This window comes from Impatiens glandulifera, chromosome 1 (genome assembly GCF_907164915.1).
Source record: "Impatiens glandulifera chromosome 1, dImpGla2.1, whole genome shotgun sequence".
NCBI classification, from domain to species: Eukaryota; Viridiplantae; Streptophyta; class Magnoliopsida; order Ericales; family Balsaminaceae; genus Impatiens; species Impatiens glandulifera.
The window spans coordinates 66,080,970-66,107,625 of NC_061862.1; the positions used below are offsets into that span (position 1 = coordinate 66,080,970).

General features: G+C 32.8%; 2 protein-coding genes across 3 annotated transcripts; one reads left to right on the top strand and one right to left on the bottom strand.

The window, feature by feature from the left end:
* The first annotated feature begins 4,622 nt into the window (after positions 1-4,622).
* On the top strand, positions 4,623-9,299 carry LOC124918760 (probable mitochondrial-processing peptidase subunit beta, mitochondrial). The gene is made up of 9 exons (XM_047458802.1): positions 4,623-5,379; positions 5,456-5,620; positions 5,712-5,849; positions 5,947-6,098; positions 6,508-6,616; positions 7,511-7,609; positions 8,550-8,615; positions 8,722-8,829; positions 8,931-9,299. The coding sequence occupies exons 1-9, from the start codon at positions 4,705-4,707 to the stop codon at positions 9,015-9,017; spliced, it is 1,599 nt and encodes a 532-aa protein (XP_047314758.1). The 5' UTR covers positions 4,623-4,704; the 3' UTR covers positions 9,018-9,299.
* Positions 9,300-9,996: 697 nt separating this feature from the next.
* On the bottom strand, positions 9,997-26,389 carry LOC124918762 (sister chromatid cohesion protein SCC2). 2 transcript variants are annotated; one of them, XR_007097517.1, is made up of 29 exons: positions 25,947-26,389; positions 24,367-24,476; positions 23,681-23,814; positions 23,520-23,616; positions 23,171-23,427; positions 22,629-22,736; positions 22,367-22,478; positions 22,191-22,287; positions 21,904-22,090; positions 21,368-21,799; positions 20,755-21,287; positions 20,471-20,681; positions 20,309-20,359; positions 20,066-20,224; positions 19,820-19,987; positions 18,706-19,005; positions 18,468-18,626; positions 17,909-18,078; positions 17,473-17,581; positions 16,432-16,599; positions 16,221-16,325; positions 15,659-15,895; positions 14,462-14,595; positions 14,103-14,384; positions 13,139-13,550; positions 11,531-11,623; positions 11,306-11,431; positions 10,386-10,665; positions 9,997-10,312 (listed from the first exon to the last, which is right to left on the bottom strand). XR_007097517.1 is itself a non-coding variant. In XM_047458804.1 (28 exons), the coding sequence occupies exons 1-28, from the start codon at positions 26,177-26,179 to the stop codon at positions 10,438-10,440; spliced, it is 5,412 nt and encodes a 1,803-aa protein (XP_047314760.1). In that variant the 5' UTR covers positions 26,180-26,389; the 3' UTR covers positions 9,997-10,437. The 2 variants fall into 2 exon arrangements, 1 of the variants encoding a protein (XP_047314760.1); XM_047458804.1 differs by having other exon boundaries at positions 9,997-10,665.
* Positions 26,390-26,656: the final 267 nt, after the last annotated feature.

Genomic DNA, 26,656 nt, shown 5'->3' on the forward strand with positions numbered 1-26,656 from the left:
AAGTTGAGCGAACAACTGAAATAACAACAAGGGCTCAGTCAACCAAACGAAAGAAGAAGGTAACCGAACTATTATCTCAGGTGGAACAGAGTGGCCTTCAAGGTCCTCAACCGACTAAAAATCATAATTCTCCACTCACCGATGAAGAAGAAGATGATGTTCCTCTGAACACAAGGAAACAAAAAGTTGCACCGACTTCATTTGTCCCTTCAACTAGTCAGGGCACATCAACCGATCCCCCAACTCGACCAACCAGACCGGCAAGCGGTTTCTTCAACTTTGACCGCACCCCTTCCTCGAGGCCAAGTATCATAGCCGGTTGGAGCATGGACGCAGAATATAGGATACGAGAATGGAATGAGGAACAAGAAGCAAAACTCAAGGCACAACAACAGGGGGGACAACCGAACTCTTAACTCTTATTCCATTATCGTTTACCGTTTTTCTTAAATTACTATATATATCTATATTATATTTATAAAATTTCGGCTTTACTTTATTACTCTATAAGAAATTTTTACCATGGTTTGGCCGACTTGCTGGTTTTGACACTTTTCGACTAAAAGCATCAAAAAGGGAGAAATTGATGAGAAATCCCATTAAACAAAAACTTCCTCTAAACCGGCCAACACTTACAAGTTTTGAATATTTATTCTAAATAATCAAAAAGGGAGAAATTGTTAGAAAAATTAAGAAAGTTAATTTTTAAACCGGCCAAAAGAACTTTTTTTTTCATTTCTAAACCAGCCAACACTTACAAGTTTTGAATATTTATTCTAAATAATCAAAAAGGGAGAAATTGTTAGAAAAATTAAGTAAGTTAATTTTAAACCGGCCAAAGAACTTAATCAATCTCAAACTCTTTGTGCAGGTACAACTCAAGCCGCACCGGATCGGTTGAGATATGATGACTCAAGAAACCAGTAAATTAAGAAAGTCGGTTTGACTCCTCTCACCGGATCGGCTGAGTTTCAAACCGCATGAAGCATCCTCTCCGACCGGCTCGATGTTTCGAAGATCCTAAGGCCAACGGGAAAGTATTCAAAATGATGAAATCTACGAAAAATGACGTAATAAATATTTCTTGGAAATGCAAAGAAGAAGGATCCGTGATCCAGATTAGAAGCATGCATCAAAAGAAATGATTACTAATTATCCAAGATCACAAACAATCTTCTAAAACAGGCGGCCGGCTAATGCATGTATGTTAGGTGTCCAAAATGGCAAGGCGTGCACGCCACCTTACCTGACCGATACGGCTTCAGATGACCAATCCAACGGAGAGAGAAAAATGTGACCGTTGTCATATTTCTCCTATAAATAGAGGATCAACTATGTTGAATGTATGACTGAACTGTGTGATTTTACAACAAAACGAATCTTACACACGATCCTAATTATCGATTGAAATCCTTGAAACTATTTAGAATTATGTGTGTATTTTACCTTGTGTAAAAAGTATTACATCATATTGTGAGTGGTGTAACCGACGAACAGTAAATAAGACTTGATCGGAGTGTGTTGTGTTGAAATATTCCAGTTAATGAATATCCTCTCATTGTTTGAGAAGAAGGGGTGACGTAGAAGAGTTTGCTCTGAACATTCATAAAATATGTGTCTTGTGTTCTTCACTTTACTTTCTGGCTTACTTACTCTAACCGAACCGAAACGTTACTCATTCCAACCGAACCGGGTTTCCCTTAATTCAAACCGAATTGACTTTCTCTCCACTTTAACTGACTTCTCCTAATACCTTCCAAACTGAATCGTGTACGTTGTTTCAGATTGAAACAAACATTTTCGCCCTTGAACTCTGTTCAAGAGTTTGTGATAATCCGTGTAGTGTTAAAAGCGGTTCTAATCTTTAACCGGATTAGTACTAGTTGGTGTGTGTTGTGTTCTAAGCGATTATCGATAAGCTGGACCCCGATCCCCTATCGGCCATCCCGATCCTAACAATCTCTTTTTCAGTATCAATGAGTAAAGCAATGCACATAATACACATAAGAGTAATCTTTAATAAATAAAACTGGCAAATTATAGAGATTTAATAACTAATGAAAAAAAATTCAAATTTTTAAAGTAATTATTATTATTAAGGACATCTTTTTTTTAATTAAGCTGGATAAATTATATATAGTTTAATGGTAGGTAACTAAATTTAATTAAGAATGAATAAGTTATATATTTTTTAATTTGGAAGTGATAGATTATATATTATTAAGTGGGTTATTTATTTAGGAATTAATAAATAATTTTTTTTTAATTATGAATAAATATATTAGTATAAAATTTTATTTATTTATTTAAGAATTAATAAATTAAATTTAAATAGTTTAAATATAATAAATATATTAGTTAGATAGGTAACATGTTTAGATAGAATATATATATATATATATATATATATATATATATATATATATATATATATATATTTATTAGTAGGGTGGCCTCTAACCCATGAGATAGAAATTAATAAATTAAGTAGTTATATAATTATATTTTATATAATATAATAGTAATAAGGACATAAATGTGTAGTTGTTATTGGCTCCACCCTTGATTGTATGTGATGATTGTATGTGAATGAAGAGTGATACGGAACCAATTATGTGTTACTCATATTTTAAACCATTTTTCCATTATATTTACCTTTTCATTTTTATTCTTAAAATACTCACTTTTTTCTCTCTAAATCAATAATTAATATATTAATTACATCTTTATTTCTAAACTCATTAATACTTTATTTTACAAATATAAATATATATAATTAAAGTTAACAATATACATATTAAATAAAATATATTATATAAATATTAAAATAATATATATATATATATTTTATTTTTACTTATTTTATAAATATAATATATATAATTTAAATTAAACATTTTAAATTAAATAATTCAAATAAATATTATACACTAAAATAAAATATATTACTTAAATCTTTAATATTATATATTAAAATAAAATATATTATTTTATATAAATATTAAAATAACACATATATTACATAGAGTAAAATATTATAAATATTTTAAAGTTTATATAATTTATTTTATTTTAAAGTTTATTTAATTAATAATTTTATAAATATTTTAAGATTTATTTTATTTTATTTAAAGTTTATGTTATGTATTTTATTTTAGTTTAAAATATTTATTAAAATTATTTAATTTAGTATTTTAGTTTTAATTATATATATTATATTTATAAAATAAATTAAAATAAAATATACGTGTTATTTTAATGTTTATGTAATATATGTGTTATTTTAATATTTATATAATATAATATATTTTATTTTAATATATAATTTAAAATTTTATGTAATATATTTTATTTTAGAATATAATATTTATTTGAATTATTTAATTTATACTAATTAATTTAAATTATATATATAATATTTATAAAATTAAGTAAAAATAAAATATATGTATTAATTAATATTTATGTAATATATTTTATTTAATATATGTATTATTAATTTTAATTATATATATATATTTATATTTGTAAAATAAAGTATGAGTTTAGAAAAAAATAGGTAATTAATAAGTTAATTATTAATTTGAGAGAGAAAGATGAGTATTTTGGGAATGAGAATGAGAATGAGAATGAGAATGAAAAAATGGTAAAAATAGTTTGAAACATGGGTAAAGCAAGAAATGGTTCAATGATATGGGATACAATTTGGTGAAAGAATGGCATGACATCACTCATTGGATGGAAAAATGAAAAAGTGTGAAAGAAAAGAGAAATTATCACATCTTTCACTCTCTCAAATTTCTTCTCTTTTTGAATGGAGCTGAAGAAGATTTTTTAAAAATGGAGTTATGAGTTTTGCTAGGAGTTTGAAATATAAGGAAAAAAAATAAAAATATCAAAGTATACGAAAAATTTGTGCTTATTTTTACCAAAACTAAAAGTGTTTTAATATTTCAAATGATTTTAGATAATTAGTGATTAGTGAGTAAATTGAAACAAATTAAATGTGTAAGAAACAAATTAAAAATATATGTACATAGATATATTTCAAATTAAGTTAAATGTGGAGAAGATTATACATATTATCCTATTTTATTTTATTTTATATGTAAGTTATTATTTAAAAAATAAAAATCTTATTCTATAGAGCTTATTAGTTAGAGTTATTTAAATAACTTAAAAGAAAAAAGTAAAATTATATTGGTGATGATTTTGAGGTGAAATTTTTTATTTTGGTAAAAAATGTTAAAGGATATTAATATAAATAAAATAAAAAATAATAATTTTAAATATATGTTAATTTAACATTTTAATTAAAAGAAAATAGAGTGATTTGATAGATTACAAAATAAAATAATATTTGATATTTTTGAATTATTTAAATAATTTAAAACCGAATAAGGTGATAAATATATGATCAGTAAATTTTTCGGTAAATCTCACGCTTGGAATGATACTTAGTGAAGCAGTTTATAAGTTTGTTAGGGGAAAATTTGGTTCATTTTAAAATAAAGGTACAAATTGCTCATAGATGCTAAGTTAAGGGAAAATAAGAACTTTTGATACAATGTCGAACCGGATCAGAGGTTCTCAATGTTTGGAGTCTTGATTTAGGGTGAAAGGTCGCCCCTTTTTAACCAGTTTCTCTCAGCTACACCTCCTTCGTCTTAGGATCGAGCAAACCCTAGAGAGGAGAAAGCTTCCATGGGGATCAAACACATCCTCACCCTAGCTCGCCGCCCCTACCGGCGCCCTTCACCGCTAGTTAACCATGTCGTCCGATCTCTCTCAAGCTCCTCTTCAGCGGTCGCTACTACCTTCGACGAACCATCTCTTCCCTCCCCTCCCCATCCAAATCACATGATCTACGATCGCCTTGCCGTACAGGTGAAGAACAAGCTCAAGCAGATTGAGAATCCAGATCCTCGTTTCCTCAAGTACAATTCTCCCCACCCTTCTGTTAAAGACCATTCTTCGATCCTCGCCGCCCCATTGACTCGCGTCACTACACTTCCCAATGGGTTGCGAGTCGCCACCGAATCGAATCTCAGTGCCAAGACAGCCACCGTGGGTGTGTGGATTGATGCCGGAAGCCGATTCGAAACTGAACAGACCAATGGAACCGCACATTTTCTAGAACACATGATATTCAAGGGCACCCAGAAGAGAACCCATAGGCATTTGGAAGAGGAGATTGAGAACATGGGTGGACATCTGAATGCTTACACATCAAGGGAGCAAACGACTTATTACGCCAAGGTTATTGATAAAGACGTTCCCAAAGCTCTTGATATTTTGGCAGATATACTTCAAAATTCCAAGTTTGACGAGAATCGCATCACTCGTGAACGCGACGTGATATTAAGAGAAATGGAAGAGGTAAAACATCTTTCTCTTTTTTGGTGCATTGTTTATAGTATATATGCTTAGCGATTGTCTTTTCCTATCTTAATAGGTTCTAGGTCAGAAGGAAGAAGTTATTTTTGATCACCTTCATGCAACTGCTTTCCAATACACTCCTCTTGGAAGAACCATTCTGGGTCCTGTTGAAAACATCAAGACAATCACTAAAAAAGATATCCAACAATACATATCAACTCACTATACTGCCCAGAGAATGGTAAAAACAGGAACTTTCATAAATCTGTTCCAGTTCCAATTTTGTTTGAATTTTGTATTTCTGAGCTTGGTATTGACTGTTGTTGTGTCAGGTAATTTCTGCTTCAGGAGCTGTTAAGCACGAAGAGATTGTTGATGAAGTAAAGAAATTGTTCACCAATTTGTCTACAGATTCAACAACAACTTCTGAGTTAGTTGCCAAGGAACCAGCAGTTTTTACTGGATCCGAGGTGTGCTAATAATGCTTACTTAAAGGACTGATCTGTATTCAATAGTTGTTCCCATCTTTTTTAAATATGATATACTCTCTCTTGAAAAAAAAAACAGGTCAGAATAATTGATGATGATATGCCTTTGGCACAATTTGCTGTTGCTTTCGCTGGTGCTTCTTGGACAGACCCAGATTCGGTTGCTTTGATGGTTATGCAATCCATGTTGGGAGCTTGGAATAAGAATGTCGGTGGTGGAAAGCACATGGGGTGAGAGTCTTTTACAGTGTTTTTGAGAACACAACTTATCACTTAATCTAAATTCATTTGATAACTGCTATGTTAAATTAAGCTAGAAAATGTGGCTTAATTTGATAAGCTAGATTACTTAAACTCAGTAATACGGTACAAAAGACATCACTGACCCCTCTAAATTAATCAAACTATCTTACAATAAGGGTAAAATTGTATTTATAAGTACTTTCCAAACACTATTTTTACATTTTATTGAATCAACCTTTTCAACATTTATTTCTCACATTTAACTAGTTCAACACTTCAAATTTAGTACTCAACTACACTTAATTTGTAGTTTTATCAAATGCACTGTTTGTGTTGATTGACAATTTGTTTGTCCCAAACAAGAGTTTTACATGCTACCCATTATTTACATGTGCAGATCTGATCTTGCACAACGAATTGGCATCAATGAAATAGCTGAAAGTATGATGGCTTTCAACACCAACTATAAAGATACTGGTCTTTTTGGTGTTTATGCTGTTGCTAAGGTGAGTTAGGCTCTTAGTTTTATTAAACTTGATAAAATCTTTTGATGTTTCAGAGCATTATTATATCTAGTTGAAGATTTTGGTCAAGCTTGTTTACCTTTAAATGGCAATTGGATGTACTTCAAATAATATGTTACAAAAGAAAATCACTAGAACTGTAGTTTTCACGATTAAAGAATGAATAGAACTGGGGTGGAAGCAAAATGTATGTCCCCATATCCAAATACAGCTAGGTTTGAAAATTAAATTTAGTTTGAAAGATACTTTCATAAATTAATTGGTTGTTTCTCATATGGATTCACCTACAAAAATATAACTAGACAGTGTCTCCAAATGGGCATGTGTGAATTCTTGTGGAATTCTATTTCCGAGTACCACATACTCTTGATGAACAAACTTATTTCAGTTCTCCCCTTGAACACTTCCTCTATCTTATGACTTTCTTGTGACTTAGAGCTTGTTTGATCTGGGGTTATTTGGAAAAAATCTAGACTGTGAAATCAAAATCTTGTTGGATGAAAAAGTAGATTATTAGGGTTAAATTACTAAAATATCCTTATGTATATTATATTTAAATTTTATCAAAAATAAAGTAGGGGTAATTTGGTATATTTATGGATGTCTGAATGATTTGATTGATGAAGTGAGTGATGATGGGAGAAAGGATTATTTTGAAAAAATCCAAAAAACCCAAGATCAAACAAGCTCTTTCGTTTATTGCTTGTAGGCTTGTAACCTTTACCTCATTGTCATAGCTTTGATCCAATGCTCTCATATTTTTAATGACCTCTAATGTTCTTTGTTTTCGTCTATAGCCTCATTGGCATAGTTTTGATCCAATGCTCTCATATTTTTAATGACCTCTAATCTAATGTTCTTTGTTTTCGTCTATAGCCTGATGTCTTGGATGACCTGGCTTGGGCAATTATGCATGAAGTAAGCAAGTTAAGTTATAAAGTCTCGGAAGCTGATGTAATTCGTGCTCGTAATCAGGTAACTAATGTTTATGCATTCAGTTAGCCATTTTTTGTTTATATTGCACAAAAAAGCATTTGTTTCTCAATGAACAGGTAACTAATGTCTATACTATTATTAATATCTTGATCTTTTAGACTCTGAAAAATAAATGTTGAATAACCAAATGAAAATAACTGAATTTGAAGAGTAGTTGTGTGCAAGTTGATTTGATAAATGTGAAAGTCATTTGAAAAAGTATTTAAAGACTATTTTATCTTTATTGTGCCTATTAATTAATTTTCAAGGGTTCAAGTTGTCTTTTGAATGTTCATATTATACTACTTGATTCATAACTTACTGAATTATGTTAGGTATTCTAGCTTTTTTTAAAACTTAATTTGAGCTGAATCTAAAGAATTAAGTTCAAGTGCCACTTAACAAATGAACTTGTTTCATATAAGCACTTATTTTTCATATTAAGTGATTAGTTGTGTTATCAAACACTGCCTTCCGATACAATTCAAAACTGTACTTGTTGTTTCATATATGTTTTTTTGCATACAAAACATAGATTATAAGTGTTTCTAGATGTTGCTACTATTTGCCTAATTTCTCATTCAGATGTAGATGAGCTGAGATCACATTTGAAAACTGGATGTATCTATACTTATGCTTAATTTTAATTTATTTTTGTTGAAAAAATGAGATCCTTTTTTATTGATGCCACTGTAAACGCTAAAGTTGCACTTACAGTGGGAACATCAAACCATTTGAAACAAAGTCATAATTAATCAAAATACAACAGGAATGCAAATAAAAGTAAGAAGGCCAAGAAAATAAAAACTCAAAACTCAAGGTCTAAGGGATTTTGATAAGAACAGTTAATCCTAGATATTTTACACATTCAGTTAATCTGTTTATAATAACTGCATCCGGTTATCCAAATCAATTTAACTATCTTTTGATGGTATTGCAGTTGAAATCTTCATTGCTTCTACATCTAGACGGAACCAGTCCCGTTGCTGAGGATATTGGACGCCAGGTACAAGTTTTCATTGTTTTTTGTTTTATATGATAAAAAATGTTTGAGGTTAAATTATTCATCTTAATATGTGGAGTGTGGACGAAATTATTTTTTGTGATTGCAGCTTCTGACATACGGTCGAAGAATTCCATCTGCTGAATTATTTGCTCGTATTGATGCTGTTGATGCTAGCACAGTCAAGCGTGTTGCAAACCGATTTATTAATGATCAGGTATGATTATTTTTTGGCAATTATAAAACCAGACTAACAAAAAATATAAAAAAGTGACTTTATTTTAACAAACTATCATTTATGGTATTTTGGGCGGGCAGGATGTAGCAATAGCAGCTATGGGGCCAATCCAAGGTTTGCCCGATTATAACTGGTTCAGACGCAGGACCTACTTGCTACGATACTGAGTGATTCGTCGTCGCTCTTTTTTCTTTTATATCTCTTTCCCTATAAATTAATTTGAAATTTCAAAGAAATTTGTTTCCTTGAAAAGCTAAATTTTCCATGATGATGAGATATGGAAAAGTTTGATGATCTTTTTTTCCCTGCTATTGATAATATTCTTGTAAACTACCCATGTCTCAGAATTTGATAGTATTGAGTTTTACTGATTGAGTTTATGGGTAGCAATAAGCCCCTGGATGTTTTTTGTTATAATGAATACTCTCAACTCCAAAGCTTCTTCTTAATGCTCTTGTTATCTTTTGAAGGTTTCATTATAAGATGTATTAGTTTTAATTTATTTGGGTTTGATCAACTTTTGATCTTTTCACTTTATTCATTAAAAAAATCTTTAAAGATCTAAAGATCATACAAAAACTAAAAATACTAAAAAATGACAATATATATTAATATAATTAGAGTTTTATAATAATAATTATTTTATAAAATTCAATAATTTAATTTGTATTTACTTTGTTTACGAGACCTTTGAAAAAATATTATTACTGTCAAAAAGTTCAATTATGACTTGGTTTGGGATTATTTGAAAACAACTTCGGATTATAAAATTAAAATTTGGTTTTATATTTGAGATTTAATTTTTAAAGTAATTCAATGTTTTTTTTATGAGAAAATTGAAAGAAAAAAAAAACATCAAACAAACTCATTTACCCATAATTTTAAAAAATAAATTATAAATTATTTAAACACTCAATAATATAATTATCAATCTTTATTGGACTCCGTGGGGCTTTCCTAAAATTCCAAAATATAAATTATATATTTCTACAATTATCTAAACTAAATCAACAATATCACTATATTTTATATTCAATCCAGCTCCAAATAAGTATGTCCAAAATTGGCCCATAGTAATAAGAGAATACACTAAAAAAATATGAAACTAGAACACCCACCCCATTCAAAATCTTTTGTTTAACCCCCCACCAAATTTCACTAAATTGGTCATCCAAGAAACCAAAAAGAAAGTACTGGAGTTTTAAATTTACTAAAGTATCCATCCATTCCCAGAAACTTAATAACTAACAATTGGTGGCAAGTAGATTAACAAACTACAAAAACTGAAGATTTACATTACGCTAGAATAAAGATGAGCCAGATAATAAAAAAAGAAGTACCTCTAATAGAGGAGGATGAGGAGTTGATGATCTAGCAGGGAAGGATGATCCATTAGATGGCTTAATGATTGATGAATGTTCTCTTTCTCTGAAAAAGGACCCCCCTCCTCTAAACAAATTCTCTAAACATAACAATAACAATAGTAATCGTAACATAATAATATACACTAATTGGTTGTTGTTAGCTTTCTTTACCTGCTGCTGTTTGAGAGGTATTTACATCTCTGCCCCCAATCTTCACATACTATTACCTATTTCTACCACTTCTTCTTACCGCACTGTTCTGCGTTTTCATCCCACTTCCTCCTCCCCAATTTTCATCATCGATATCATCATCATCTTCGTATCTACTGCGGTTATTGGTTCTTCCCCCACCCCTACTGCTTTTCCGAGGAGCAGCAGGACGTTTCGGTTTAATATTTGCAGTGTATATTGCATAGTCAATTGTGTCCTCCTTCATCGCGTTCTTAAATTCCTGATCACCAACAAGGAAAACAAATATATATTATATTGATGATCTGATCTAAATACTAGTCAATCACATTAGTATATATATGTTTATACTCCTAATGTTATTTTAGATTATTTGAAAAATTAGTAGTCTCCTCTGGATTCAATGTCTAGCATATATGTTTTCATAGTTAAGGGTTGGTTTGATGTGGTTCATCAGATCATTTCAATCATAGATTTTAAAAAATACCAAAACACCCTATAATATTTTAAATATTAAGTGCCAGGGATATTTCAGTAATAAACCACTTTTTTTTAATCAAATGTGTTTTTTCCTAATCGAAAGGAAAGCAGATTCTTTCAATATAAGAACCCAAATCAAACAAGCATGAAGACTTTGATAGTAAGTTGGCTTGATAAAATGTGAAACTATTGTCAGAAAAGTACTTGAAAACAATTTTGCACTTACAAAATTTGATTAGTTTCTAAGGCTTAAAGTTGTCTTTTGTACAATCTTTAATATTTCATAGTTTATCTAATTAAGCCATTTTTTTTAGTTTAATTTGAGTTGAATCTAAATAATCAAGTGATTTTAAATAAAAGTTATCAAATAAAATTAATTCAAATAACTAAACTGCCTTATAAATAAGAATTTTGTCACACACCTGATATCTTTGTAACACTTCTTCATAGGTACAAGGCTGCACAATGTGAGGTTCACCAATATTGATCGGGATGTTCTGTTTAGACAGTGTCTCTCCTGGCTTTATAGGTTCGTTTGGAGAGTATTCCTAAACAGAGACAGGAAATGAAATAACAAATGCGATTTTAATTGAATTGCTTAGGAACATTGTAAAATTATTTAACAATATGTTCAACAATCAATTCACCTGACATCGAGCATCGTTTAAACCATAAACAATTTTTAGATGTCTCTTTAGTTTCAGAAGCAGTTGCAGTGCACTTGCTGCAAGACAATCAGCCTGCGGAAAAAATAATCACATGACACAACCTTATCAGGCCCTGAGGCACACACAAATAAATATTCTATAGAAGAACATAACAAAAAAACTAGAAGAATTTCTTAGAAGTAAACTGAAAACACAAGGGATTCAAATTTTTAAATATTTGTGCACCCTCTAAAATGAACCAATATTTCAAATCTGAAAAACATAGAACAAGTGTAAAGAAAAACAATTATTTTATAGTATGAAAAAGCTATATTTGCCAATGAACTTTGTTTTTTTTACATTATACTTCGATAATACAGTTTTTGACACTGAACTTTGCTAATGGTTGCGCTTGGCCACGTCTGGACCTCCAAATGTTGTTAAAATTGAGGGTATACTAAGAGATAAAAGACGTTTATAGTTAAGGAAATAGCTTTGTATGAGATATTTATTGAGTCGGAGAAAAAAAATCACAAGATGCATGAGAGTACTCTATAATGAATAATGAGCCTTTTTCAAAAGTGCTATTTTGTATTATCACTTTTGATAATCAACAAAGTGAAAATAATTTTGTTTACGTTGGTATGAAATATTTGATTGAACTAGATGAAACATTTTTAGGTAGAAAGTGAATGACAAATGTGAAAAGTTGACGAAAAAAATGTTTTACAAAATTTGTAGACCATGCTATATTTTTACCAAATTAAATTTAAAAAAAAATTTGGCACTTTGAAAATTTAGATACCAAAATAGCTTCTTGGAATGTTTTGATTTGCATTTCTTTTGTTTGGATTATGATCTGAAAAGAATTTACAATTGTGTTGTTTGCTAAACCATAACGATAGGGAAAAAACCTGGATCATGATCCAAAAATTAAACTTTATGCCAAATGAAGAAAAGAATTATACTGTAATCTGATCATGATCCATAAACTAATCTTTATACTAAATGAAACCAAAAATCATACCATTATCTCGATCATGATCCAAAAAAATTATACCACACGAAAATAATCACTTTTAAGTTGAATTTTGGCGATTTTCCAAAGGATAGTAGTTGTGACAAATAGCAGGTTCCAAATAGGCTCATTGAAAGTCATATATGAGCACTTTGAACAAAGTTTAAGGGTGAAAATGGTATTATCAAATTATATATTGTAAAAAATAAGTACATGTGCAAAGTTTGTGGGAAGAAATATGTATTTCCTTTATTGTACTTAAAGAGCTTGATTGATGTAGTTTTTTTTAATAATCGATTATTTGAAAAAAATAACTTTTTGATGCAAAAGTGGATTTTGGGCTAAATGGCTAGAATATAATTTGTGTTTAATATGTTAAAATGTCATAAAGAAAATAAAGTAAGGGTATTTTAGTTCATGAGTGATGATGGGGCATGGGGTTTATTGTAAATATCTTGAAGCATGTCTATTTAAACATTCAGAATATATATATCAATTTAGACATTCAGCCCCCAAAAAAAAAAATCAATTTAGACTTTCAGCCCAAAAAAAAAATCAATTTAGACAATAACATGAAAGCTCTCACAAACCTGGATTTTCTGAAGATCTTCAAGGGTACAATTTGCATTGTTATCTGAAGAAACAGAATGCAAGTTTGCAGCCACAAACTGCATATTACAATGATCATGTTGATCTGGGACTGGAAGCTGTGAATTATTAGAACCATATAGATCAGTTGGTTCTTCCTTGGCAGTCCCATTCAAGTCCATGTACGACGATGACGCTGCTGCATGAGAAGTGAAATACTGTGTAGGTTGCCCTTGCAGTGTTATGCCATCACCATTAGGAACCTTAACCTCTCGATAACCATGCAAAAACGATTTCATATTTGCCTCAATCGACCCAGCTCGAACTTGAATGATTCGATTTATAGAATAAATCAAATAAAGAGGCTCATCAGGTAATGCAAAAGGAAGCAATGCAAGAATCTCAGTGCAGTACCTGTCAAAGCAACTTGAGTTTAAAAACATGAACAAAAAAAATTCTTGCAAAATGTCACAAGTAGATAAAAAAATGTTACAGTAGAGGATAACAGAACAACTTAGATTTTGTTGGTGACCTGGCAGTAGGTTGTTACGTTATATATAAGGCTTTGTTTGGTTATGGGTTATTTGAATAACAAAGGGAATTATTCAAAACCTTGTCCAGTTTGGGTATGGAAAAGTGAGTTATTTGAGTAAAAAGACTTAAAAGGGTATAAATATATAATAAAAATTATTTTACAAAGGAGAAACAATATAGAGGGTATTTTTGTATTTTGGTTGATGATTTAAATGATGTGATTGATGAGACAATGGATGAAAATATTGGGTGTTATTTGGGAATTATTGAAATAACCCAATCTGAAAAAGGCCTTAGAGAAGAGCCAAAGGCTATAGGCATGAAATGAACAGTGTTAAGTTTGTATCTTCCTCCCTATCAGTTTATGATGTTAATTTCTTACTTGTTACAAAAAAATGTTCATATAATAATATAAGAGAAATAGAAACTCACATCAGGAAAGGGATAACTGTATCATTCCAGCTTGGGGTATCGAATTTCCGGACTACTGACGACATAAACTTGTTCCTTGACGTACGACTTCCACGGATCGGCTTGTAGATTCGGGAAACACCAACTTTTGCATAAGCAAATGATCCGTTCTCAACTTTCCTTCTTGCAAGATCAGGTATCTTTGCTGCGTTTGAATTTTCATTAGTTCCAATCATGGATGTTATGAAATTGAACGACTTGAGGAGACCATCTCCCAAACGGCTTTCAAAGAAAGCAGGATACCTGGACAGAAGATAGCTCACATCAAGAAAGAACAAAAAAAACATAAGACAGAAGGTTAATAGAAGAAGGGCTACTACTTTTCATTCATATTCATCAGCAAATGATGAGCCAGCTTTGAGCTTGCTTCCAGAGGATCTGTTTCAAGAGCAATAAGATGTGGCACACAGGTAATAGGATGAACTAGACCTTGTCGTAATACAATTTCCACTATCTGCAATGAATGGCAGATACACTATGTAAATAACACTGAACCATACTTGAGTGGTTAAAAATTCTTCTTTATTTTGGGGCTGAGACACAACTGTTCAGTTGTAAGTAGGTGATAAGACATCATTCAGTTCTAACAATATGGATCCCACTAACTGTTTATTCCCTAAGTACACACAATTACAGTATATAGTAGATAACATTCAATTTCATGTCTCAAAGAGTTGATAGGTCAATTTGAATGGAATTCATTCAATCAATTGTCCCAGAGTCTGAAGAATCAATCCATCATTTGCTTATCTTTTGCCCGTTTGTTTTGTGGACACAATTCGCAAGGTGCTCAAGTGTAACTGGTTATTCCAGGTTAGTTGGGGAATTTTGGGACCAGTGATTGGTTCAGTGTAGCTGGTTACAGCCAAAACTAAAATGGACTGGAAAATGATCTAGGTTGCTCCTTGGGGATCATATGGGGTGAAAGAAACAAACGAATATTTGATGGAAAAGCTCTTAAATAGAATTAAAGGATTGTTTTTCACTTCCTTTTCACCTTTCAACAAGGAAGGGAACGTTTCAGGTCGAGGTTTTCAGTTTAGGCCTTGTTTGAATAACCAAGTGGTTATTTTCAAATAATCTTGTTTGATGTAGGTTCTTGAAAATCAAGTTATTTGGGTAAGAAGATATTAGGGGTATAAATATATAATGATATTTCTAAAAAAGAAAAAGAAAAAATTGAGGGTAATTTGGTATTTGAATGATGAGTAGATTGTGGATTGGATAGTGGGTTATTTTAAATTAGTCTCAAATAACCCACATCAAACAAGGCCTTACTCGACGAGATGATCAATAGTTAGTTTTTGTGGGGCTCGCGACAATTTTTCCTCTTTTGTCTTGATTTTGATTGCTCCTGGGATATGAGAATGGCCCATTGCTCTTCTCTTTTTCGAGGCATGAGAGTAGTAGTCTCTTTGTGCTCTCAAAATATTTATTTTCTTTGTAAATAAAATTATTACCTTTTAAAACAAAATGTCCCAAAACAAACTACACAAGAAACCAAGAGGAGTTCTAACCTTGAGTGAAGATTGACGGACATGTTCATCCGTATCCAAACATCTGTCCAATATCCTGTCCCAGTATAATTGAACTATTCCTCCACAGATGTTAGTATCGCCTGCACCTGCAGCAACAGGAACGCTATGGCTACTACCATCTATTGAATTAGCAATAACATCATTATTGACTTTATCTGCTCCCATTTGCCTTTCCGCATCAACAAGATACTCGTATATATTCTGCAATGCTTGCATCTGGCAAATAGAACAGTCAGTAAACAGGAAAAACACACATAAAGGCCTTGTTTGATTCAGGGTTATGTGAATATCTAAGTGGTTATTTTCAAATAACCTTGTTTGAAGCAGGTTATTGAAAATCAGGTTATTTTGGTAAAAAGCATTAGGGGTATAAAAATATAAATCTAAAAATAAAAGAGATATTTTAGTGGATGTGTTGAATGATGTGCAGATTGTTGATTGGATAGTGGGTTATTTGAATTTAATCTCAAATAACACACATCAAACAAGTCCTTACAATTTTTTCTAGGAAACAAGAGCAGTAAACCGAGGACCCTACTACCTTTAAACGCACGTCAGTACCAGAAGCAAGCGTCGCCTCCAGAATTTTCCTGACGTCTTTGTCCAACATGTATTCAGGCCGTGCAATCAAGACATAGCCTAATGCCTGCAGAAAATTATATTGTTTTATAATAAATGAAAAAATATGACTTTGCCAACACATGCCAATGGAAGTGGTAGTTATATGTTGATTGATGATCATAGAACTTCACCTGCAATGATCTGACCTTCATGACAAAGTCCTCTGCTTGGAGATACTTTTTAAACAAGTAGAGACTGTTTTTGACGTCTATGTTAGTATTGCTGGAGCAGTATGAACTTAGCAAGGAGCTTCCATAACGAATAAGCAATCCAACACAAAAAAGAGAACGCCCAACTTGCTGGAAAAGACAGAAATTAAGATTCTCAAAGAAATCAACAATTTGAATTTTGATATAAAGCTATAAAATATAAAGTGGATCAGAAATGATCAAGTTTGTGATTTTGGAAAATGTTTTATATCAGTTTGAAGATATCCAATTTTCAGACAGGAGTAGGATAGAATCTCAAGGAAACCTTAAGAATACATCATTCACTAACAACACAAGTCTGTGAAATGATGTATCCTAATTCCTAGGCCTTGTTTGATGTGGGTTATTAGGAATTATTTTCAAATAACCCACTATCAATCAAGAATCTACTAATAATTCAAATGATAAACTAAATACCAAATTACCCTCTATTTAAAAGATATAAAAATTCATTTTACTTTTGTACCCCTAAAGTCTTTTTACGCAAATAACATAATTTTCAATAACCTACATCAAACAAGGTTATTTGGAAATAATCACTTTATTATTCAAATCACCCTAGATAAACAAGCCCTAAAGAATATGAGGGCAGCATAAGAAAACTTTAAAATAATAAGATGTGAGATGAAACTATTTCTTAAATCAAGACTCGATGGTAAAGAGATGAGTCCTCAAGATATTTTCACTTATGTCATGAATGCTAGTCCTCTTTTCTTCTTTTCTTAATCAAAACAATTCACATTTTACCAAAATATAATTCAATCTCACTTTTCAATTAGGAAAGAAAGAATAATTTAGTCACACAATTTTTACCACCACTATTCAACATGTGCATCACATAAGATGGCATTCAAGGAAAAATAGATAGAGGGCACTAAGCAAAAACTAATGATAAAGGGCAAGAAAGCGTTATACAAGTTGGGAAAATCCAAAAGTTAATATGATAAAAGATTCTCAACTTACCTGTTTATTTTCAAACCCCAAGGCATCCAATCGTTTGAAAAACACCTGAACAAGATATTCAACTACCGTCGCACCTTTTCCTGCTATTTTGTTGATGGAGCACAGGCATCTGAATGAAAATGAAAATCAATGAATGACCGAGCATATCTATGATAGAAAGAGAAAAAGATTATTCATAAATTAACATTGACCACCGTTCATGGGAAACAACACCATGAAGGACTAACATTAAAAAATCTACTAGAGCACACTACCACATATGAGCGGAAACAGACAACATGCCATTGTGGAGATCTAGCGCAACAATGCAAAAAAAGGTAACAGAAAAATTAAGACATTCAATCTAAGAATTCACTAAAACGCACTATCACAAATGGTTCATGAAATAGACAGTATGCTTGTCAAAATATAGAAATAAGGAGGAAGATAAAATTACTTGATGCAAGCATGTACTACAGTCAAGAATGGATGGCGAACAATCATTTGCCTCAGGTCTTGTTCAAGTTCTTCAATGACATTTTGAGGAAGCTTCCGAACCAGTGGGAGAACTGAATCAATGACAAATATTATGCTCTCCAGGAGCTGGGCGGCCACTCGATTGTCAGCCTAAAGACCAGCAATCAAGTTATAACAGAAAATAAGAACTATTAGACCTTGTTTTATGAAGGGTCATTTCAATTTAATCCAAAGAACCCCTTATACCATTATCAATCACTTCTTTTATCAAACCATCAGCCAAAATACCAAACTACCCTTCCTTTATTTTATAACAATTTTAATATTAAATTGAACAGATATTTTAGTCATTTAACCCAAAGAATCCACTTTTTCATCAAACATTTTCTTTTTCTTTCCAAAAATTGGTTATTTAAAAATAAATAAAAAATTACATCAACACAAGCTCTTATTAAACAGAAGTATAATGAAAAATATCAAAGCTTCAAGGTTTTTTAGATAGTAATCATAAAGAAGAAAGCTATCAAAACATGGTTAACCTGAACTTGAGTCTTTAAATATGGCTGCAAAGTGATCACAAACTGGGAAGGATCTGAAGCTGGAGCACAAAGTGTAGGATCAATTGCGCAAAACCCGTGCAAAAGCAACAAATAAGGAAGCATGTCTACTTCGGCTTCATTGGCATTTGTTTCCTCCACCTGGGCAACAAGTTCCCAATAAACTGGTGCAAGAACATTCTCAAGTAAGGACTGTTAAAGAAAATATTGTCCAAGTTACCTGCAATATCCTCTCTAGCAAGAACTTGCACATTAGTTCACATCGTCTGCGAACAGATGCAAGTGAAAGAGGGTTGACTCCAGCAGCTTTAGCTGATTGTGGTAAAAAATCTAGAGCTAAGTTGCGTTTAATGATAGTAACAAGTAGTTGGTGATTTGGCATTCTTCTCAGCATCTCAACCATCTGCTCAGTTTTCTTAGCCACTTCCATTGGAACAGTGCTACTCCCTCCATAGAGACGACTGTGTGAACCAGAAGGCTCCTCAAACCAAAACTCAAAAAATGTTTTGCAGACAAGATCCTGAAAGCATGTAAAGGAAAAAATAAAGTAAATTGAACAGCTGCCCTTGGACCACCTAAAAAGAAGTTTTTGTTACTTGATCCATATCCTGACATAAAAAGTCCAACATGAATAATACTTTATATGGAAATGCATAAAAAATAAACCTCTACTGAGATCGGCTAGAGCAAGAGAATAGGCAAGATATTTACTTGTATTGTTTTCTCATAGAAATATGTTAACTGAAAATCTAGAGTGAATAGCACTGCACATAGAATCTGATGATACAATACGTTCATGCTTTATTGGAGTACAAGTTGCACATTCTTTCTTTCTGCATGTATGAAGCAGCGAAGCTGCACTAAATAGAGCCTGTTTTGGCATTGGATATATCAATGGTTGAGGTGAAACCAGGAATGGAAATGTTTCACATAGTTTTGGGCTATTATGGCATTACCCCCAATTGCTGGGCTGCTATTTTGAAAGAACAGACAAGGGGCTCAGACTTTGACAGGACAGGAAAATTATCAAGCACTGGGGCCTTGTTTGATCTGGGGTTATTTGGGTAAAAAGACACTAGGGGTATAAACATATAGTGAACATTTAAGTGTATTTTGACAGATGATTTTAATGCTGTGATTAATGAGTAGATTGTTGATAGGATAGTATGTTATTTGAAAATAATCCCAAATAACCACATCAAACAAGGCCTTAGTGGAGGCCAAACATGTACTTAAAATAGCAATCTACTCAAAATACAATCTGCCTAACCCCAAAAGTAGAATCCAAAAAGCCAATGAAATTATCTCATATAATCCACTAGTTTAGGAACAACCTGAATACTGGATTCTTCATCTGTAGCCCTAGAAATAATCTCCGTGCAAGCTCTGGTAAATCCAGTGAAATTAGCATTTGATGTGCACATATCTCTTATGATTTTGATGGCTCTCTTTCGAACACTAATACCGGTGTCCTTTATTCTCTCCGCAACTTTCTCGAAGTACTAGACACCAAGAGGAAAAAGTTAAATAGATCAGAAGTATCCAAGACTCCATAAATGGAAAGTTCAAGCTTGCTATACCTTCAAACCAACATCTGGATGAGAGGCAATATGTCGACCTACAAGTTCAAGTGCTGCTTCTCTTACAGATATTGCAGAATCACAAAATCTTCCTTCCAGAGCTTTTTGGACATATTTGTCACCTAAGACCTCAGGATCAGCTTCTACTATAATGCTGACCTGCTCTCAGTTTTTGAACAAAAACACATGAGCCTCTTCAACAAAACAATAGTTCAAGATTCAGAATAAAGCTAATCCACTTACTGCTCTTAGAGCCTTAGCACGAATAACAGGAGAGTTCTCCCTTAAACTAGCCTACAGAAAAATAGCAATATGATAACCAGCCAGAAGAAAATGAAGGGATCCTATAAAATAATAATAACTATTCAAACTTCCAATGCAAAATTATATAAGAAAATAACCAACCGAAAGCATATGAAGAATCTTATCAAATCCTCTGCAAAAAGAACTATTTTGACCCAAAGCTAAAGTTATCTTCTTGGAAGACTCCCTCTTAAACAATGGTGATGCAATCCCAGAATTCCGCACAATTGCATTTGACTTTAGTCTAGCAAGATAGTAATGGAATCTCTGCTGAAAACCTGGGTCATCTTTGTACCAAAGGCACACATGAAACCTGCATAGAGATGTTATTAAATCAACTCACAGGAGTTCCAGACATATTATTACAAAAGTAACAAATTACAAACCAGCGGGCAAAGATATGAACATCATCAGCAGTTCCAGCTGCTTGAAGATAATTCAGAAGCATCTGTTGCACCACTTCTACTTTTGCAGTGGACCCTGTATTATTTCCAGAAGATTTTTCTGGGAGACTACTATCATTTCCCTCGTCACTTTTGTGCTGTGACTTGCAATAAGTTTGTAAAACAACAAGTTGCTTCTGGCAGTGGCATAAGTGGCAATTCCAGCCACGGGTTGTAACTTCATGTTCTCTGACTCCCACACAATCTGCATGAAATAATCTCTGACAACCTTGACATAAAATCATGGGGTTTTCTCCCCTCCCCTCCATACATACAGTGCATTCATCACTAGAAGTAGGCGCCGTGTTGTCTCCACCTGTTAACTCCTTCACTATCCAGAACTTCTCCTTCCTGTTAATGAAAGAATCATGCTTCAACCTAGCAGCAACAGTACCAAGGAGATCGATGGCCATTGAACGAGCAGCAATATCTTTTGATTTCAACCCAGCATTCTGGAGTAGTAGGACACATAATACCTGCAGGTAGCTGCACCTTTAAAATAAACATAAAAAGCCTGTGATGTGAACCAAACAAGCTAAATGAAATTATATACCACCTCCAAAATAGGTGCAGAAGCAGGGTATTCAGGTAGATTCAATGTTGTCAACAAGTCAATAACAAGATTCTCCATTATTGTTTTCCATTCAGATGCATCCTGATTTTTTGTACTAGAAAATCGCTGTAGCATTTTACTCCAGAAAAGACAGCAAGTGTCCGTCACAGCTTCATAGCATTTAGAGGGATAACCACCATCAACAGCAACCTCAAAGATAGCGTTTCTATTTGATGTTTGCCTTACAGCTTCTGGAAGATTGGCACTAGAGTGAACCAACTGAATAAGTAACGCAGTTACCATCTGAATCTGCTTTTGCTCTTCATCAGGTAAAAGGTAAGTTCTTGAAGTTCGTTTGGAGAATGGCAACTTCAAAAGCAACTGAAGCAGCTCATCAATCACATAGATTCGGTGTTGTGCATATGCATAAAAAATCTACATGGAAATAAAAGATTGCAAAACCTTAAATGCTTACTACATAACATGTATGTGGCCTGGAAATTGCCAATGTGCAAAAGTTAAGTAAATGGCCTCATTACCCCACTGATTAAGCTAAGTGCTTTCAGCTGCAACAGCTGAATATTATCCACAAAGAATGTTGTGAAGCATGTCTTCACTAACTGCAAAATACAACTATCAGACAAGCGCTCTACCATTAGCAGTTCCTTGAGTAATCCATATATAGTGCAGAGTTTCTGAAGTATCGTATTCACTGCAGCAGAGGCCCTAATATGACAAAACACAAGCACTCTTATGAAACCTTGTACAAGGTCTCCCAAAAAAATCTTATGTGATTAAAAGTGGAAAAATAATAAAATGAGCGCACTTGTTTGCTGCTGATCTTTTCAATTTTCCACCCTTTATGGAACGCCTTCTCTTACTTGCTGAACCAAACTCAGCATCATCATCATCATCTTCTTCAGCTGAAAATCAAATGCAAAGGATCCTCATCATGGAGCTTTTCCAAATTATCGATAAATCATGGGAAATCTTTTGAACTACCTTCAAGAACTCCATTTTCACTTGGCCTATGCAAAGCATGATATGCTGGATCACTTGCTAACATGACATCACCCATTTGTCTTTTAGAGAACTCCAAAATTCTTTCTATGGTCTACATAGTTACAACTTAATCAGAAAAGATAACTATTTCTATAGAAGTTTGCAAACACAACATATACATGGGATTCAACTCCTATTGCATTAATCAGTAAAAAGTACAGAGGAGTATCACAGATAAGGTTTGATGGGAGAATGTGACTACCTCCTCTTTGTAAAGCTGTTTTGGCATGTCTGTATGAGTCATAATCAACAAAGCTGCATGAATGGACTCCAAAGCACCATAAATTGATGAAACTGCTTCTGAATGAGACTGGAATTTCAAATTGATTTAGAATAACTTACAGGGAACTCAAATAAGACTACTAGAAACCAGAAGAGTAATGGAACGGTGCAGTTTTCAGGAGAATAAAAGGCGTAATTAATATTCATACAGTGACAGTCTCTTATTTATCTTCTTTGACATAAAGCCAAGTATTTTTCTAGCTATGTCTTCCTTAAATACTTTTCCTTTTTTATACATTTTCTAAAGGTAGACCATTTTTTAAATTTTATAATGTTTCCGCTTCGCAGCTCACAACTGGGATCCATGAAAGAGAATACATTTAAACAGAAGGAATGAGCGTAACTCAAATGCTGCTAAAGGTTGTTAGGAGTGGAAGTTTTCTTATCACGAACTTCTATCCCCGCTAGTCATTAAGCTAGAACATAGATGATCTTAGAACAAGGACAAAAGTAGAAACTTACACTTTCACATTCATTAACTGATAAACCTTCCGCTCTATGAACTTGATGATCTAAAATCTTCATTAGTCTTGCAAGAATATCTACAGGAATCAAATGTAGAAGATTCTTTGCCCGAATAGATGTAACTTCATTCATCAGCACCCTGAGATCAGCAACAGGCAACTGTAAACACTCTGCTTCATCTCTATCATCATCAGCAATTTCCGCTCTGTCACATAACTCTTCCAAGTACTCGCGGAAGGCTCCAATAGTGGCATCTAGGAAGAGAAAATTCAATCTTTATTATTCCATATAAGTTATCACATTGTATTATTAAAGAAAAAAATATTAAATAGAATGTTTAGTTGACCTTGAAGCTCAGAAGGATCCGGAACAGCAGATGGTTGTTTATCAACTTTTCCTTTCTTCTTATTCTTTTGCCTGCTAGAAGTAGCAGCTAGCGAGTCCTGCAATGCATGTTCAAATTAATTGCAATTAACTTGATCAATTATTTAAGAGATACAAACATACATCTGCAGCATGGTGAGGCTGGTGAGCAAGAGCATCTCTGAATTCATTTTGTGGTTGAGTATTAACAGGTATACTTTGCTCCAAAGGCTTATTTTTGGGTGTTGCAGTGTTACAAAACTGTCCATCAATAGCACCTGACAAACTTGAAGAATATAATAAATAATAGGCACAAACTTTCTTTTCAGATGCATCCACATAAGCACTTAAAAGCAAATAGTAAGTGTACTCCAGATTTGTGTAGGAAAGCATCAAGACTTGGGGCTTAAAAGTAAGCCAGAGAACTCTGTTGTTATTTAAGCTTATCCTAGCATGTATAAGGAGTTGAAACCAAATAAACGCTTCTCTTTACAAACCTATACTAAGCTAATAAAAAATATGATTTTTTGTTTTGTTCACCCAAAGCAATTCCTCTTCACCACAACATCACATGTTTTACATGAATCCAATAATTTATTTAACACCTTCACAGTTTAACCTATATAAATAACAGAATATCAATTGCTTATGTAGTTCAATTATAGAATTTTATTCAGCTATGCTTCCTGATTTGATAGCATTCAGAAGAGAAAAGAACAAAGACAACTTGAAGTGGCCAAGATGTCTAACAGGTTAAAGCAATATTATAACCTATATTACTATCTTAGTGACTCAAGCAAAAAATAAAAAGGTTCAAATACTTTGTTTACCTGAAGCAACACAGTCAAATGCTTCAGAATTGAAACGAAGAACTTCCATATGAAGATCTAGAGGCTCAACATTTTCAAAGGGAATGTCAGATGTCCCATCTCTAATATTTCTGCAAAGAACGTGAAGTGAGAATCAATGGTTGAATGAAACTTGTATGCAACTATTTCACTCTGAATTGATAACGCAGTAATATGTAGACTCTATCTTATAAAACTGTTCAACATTCATAACATTTTAAAAGGAATAGAGTAGTCGGTGATACGAGGTCAAGAAATCACAAAGTGTTCTATTAAACTTACCCTCTATGTGAAATCACTTGGGACAACACTACATATATAGTTAATTTATAAACCTTTTTTAAATAACATTTTGGCAAATTTATATGACCATATGCAAACATATGTAATTGAAAAAAAAACATTCATTGATCCCTCTTTATTTGGCATGATAAATAGGGTTTCTCTTTGTAGATTACACAACAGATCTGTAGGTTTTAAGTCATTGAATCCCAAGTATAGTACTAACTTCAGAAAATAAAGATTAAAGAGCAAGAGGCAAGCAAGTCGCATACAAACAGGCAAGCAAAAATGATGTGACGCGCTTGAGAGGAAGAGATAGTATATGGAAGATAGTTGATTATATCTAACATATAGATCTTAAATACAAAAAGGGAAGAGAAAAGAGAGTGAACATGGGAATTTGAACTTACCTAGGTCTTTCTAGTGAAAAATTAGTCTGTAATTGTTTGCCCTGCAGGGTATTCTGCTGAAGTATGGCATTGGTGAGGATATATTGCACCTCTAGTATTGTTTTCTAATAGTTTCTCATTCACTTATGGATTCTCTTTAGTACTTTAAATAGTGGCATGTACTACCAGATTATCCATTTGCTTAATTCAATATATCAATTGAAGGCCTTAACCGGCATTATGCTTGGCCATGAAATATCTAATAATATTAAAGATGTCAGTAATTAACTTGTTAAGCGGCTACAAACTGCTTCGACAAATAAGTATATAAAGAGGTTGCCTAATTTGCAGAAAAATATTATATCCACTTATCTCTGTCCATATGTTTTATAAATTTGGACTCCTGTTAAGGATAATTATGACCTACTCGAGATCATTAGTGCATACGAATGACGCTGAATATTCCATATGTTATAATTTGGACTTCTGTTTAATTATGACAGACTCGAGATCATTTGCACAAAAGAGACACTGAATATTCTACTTGTTTTACAAATTTGGACTTCTGTTAAGGATAATTATGACGACACAAGATCATTTGATCATTCGAAACACACGCTGAATATTATTGAGCAAAGTATAAGGAGAAAGGCTCCTTCATACCGGACTACTTTATAAAATCCAAAATTCATTAACCTACTACCGTCGTGGATAAGTAATGAAAAATAAATAGTTCTTAACTTCTCTCCACCTTTTGTGTAATGCCATGAAAAACCAGCGCCAAATTATAAAATTGAATGCGCTAACGTATTCCACTTAAATCTAACCGTCGCATCAAATCATTGACCATAATTTAGAGCAAACGATAGAAAGAAATGTACAAAAACTCACAAGTAAGAGACATCAGTTTGGTGAAGTAGATCAGCGATCCTTTTAGCTTGACTGAGCACTTCAATTCGATTGAGCGATCTCGAGCCGGTCGCCTCTTCGAACAGACGAATCTCCGGGTCTGCCGCGCCGCAGAACACCGGTAGCGACGGCAACGGCAAGAAAGAAGCAACTTCAGAATAGACAGTATTCGAAAGGTTGATTCCATGAGGAGCTCCACCGCCGGAATTCGTCATTAACCGGCCGTGAAAATCAGCAAACTAGATAATAAGCACATCTACCGATAACAATTAGAGAGAACTTCGTTTACACAAATTGCCGCAACTCACCAGTTGAATTAGTGCTCAATGATGAGATACAGTCATTTGAATTCTGTGCCCTAGGGAGAGAAAATGAGCAAGGCGATGCTAATGGCGGGGAAAGCGCAAAGAAAATTTTGGGAATTTTGTCTGCGTGAGGATTGAGTAGGGATGTGTAGAAATGAAGACTACTTCGTGAACTTAAAACGGCGTCGTTTCAAACCCCATCAACTATCGAAAGTCCAGAAACGCAGCGTTTTGTGTAATGATAGATTGATAGCTTGTCATATAAGCCTCCCCTCCTTTAGTAGTTTAGACTTTTAAATTTAACAATTAAATTTTTATTCCCATTTTCATCTATTTCATATATTAAGGTTTTTATTTTATTTTATTTTATTTTTATTGGTAAATACG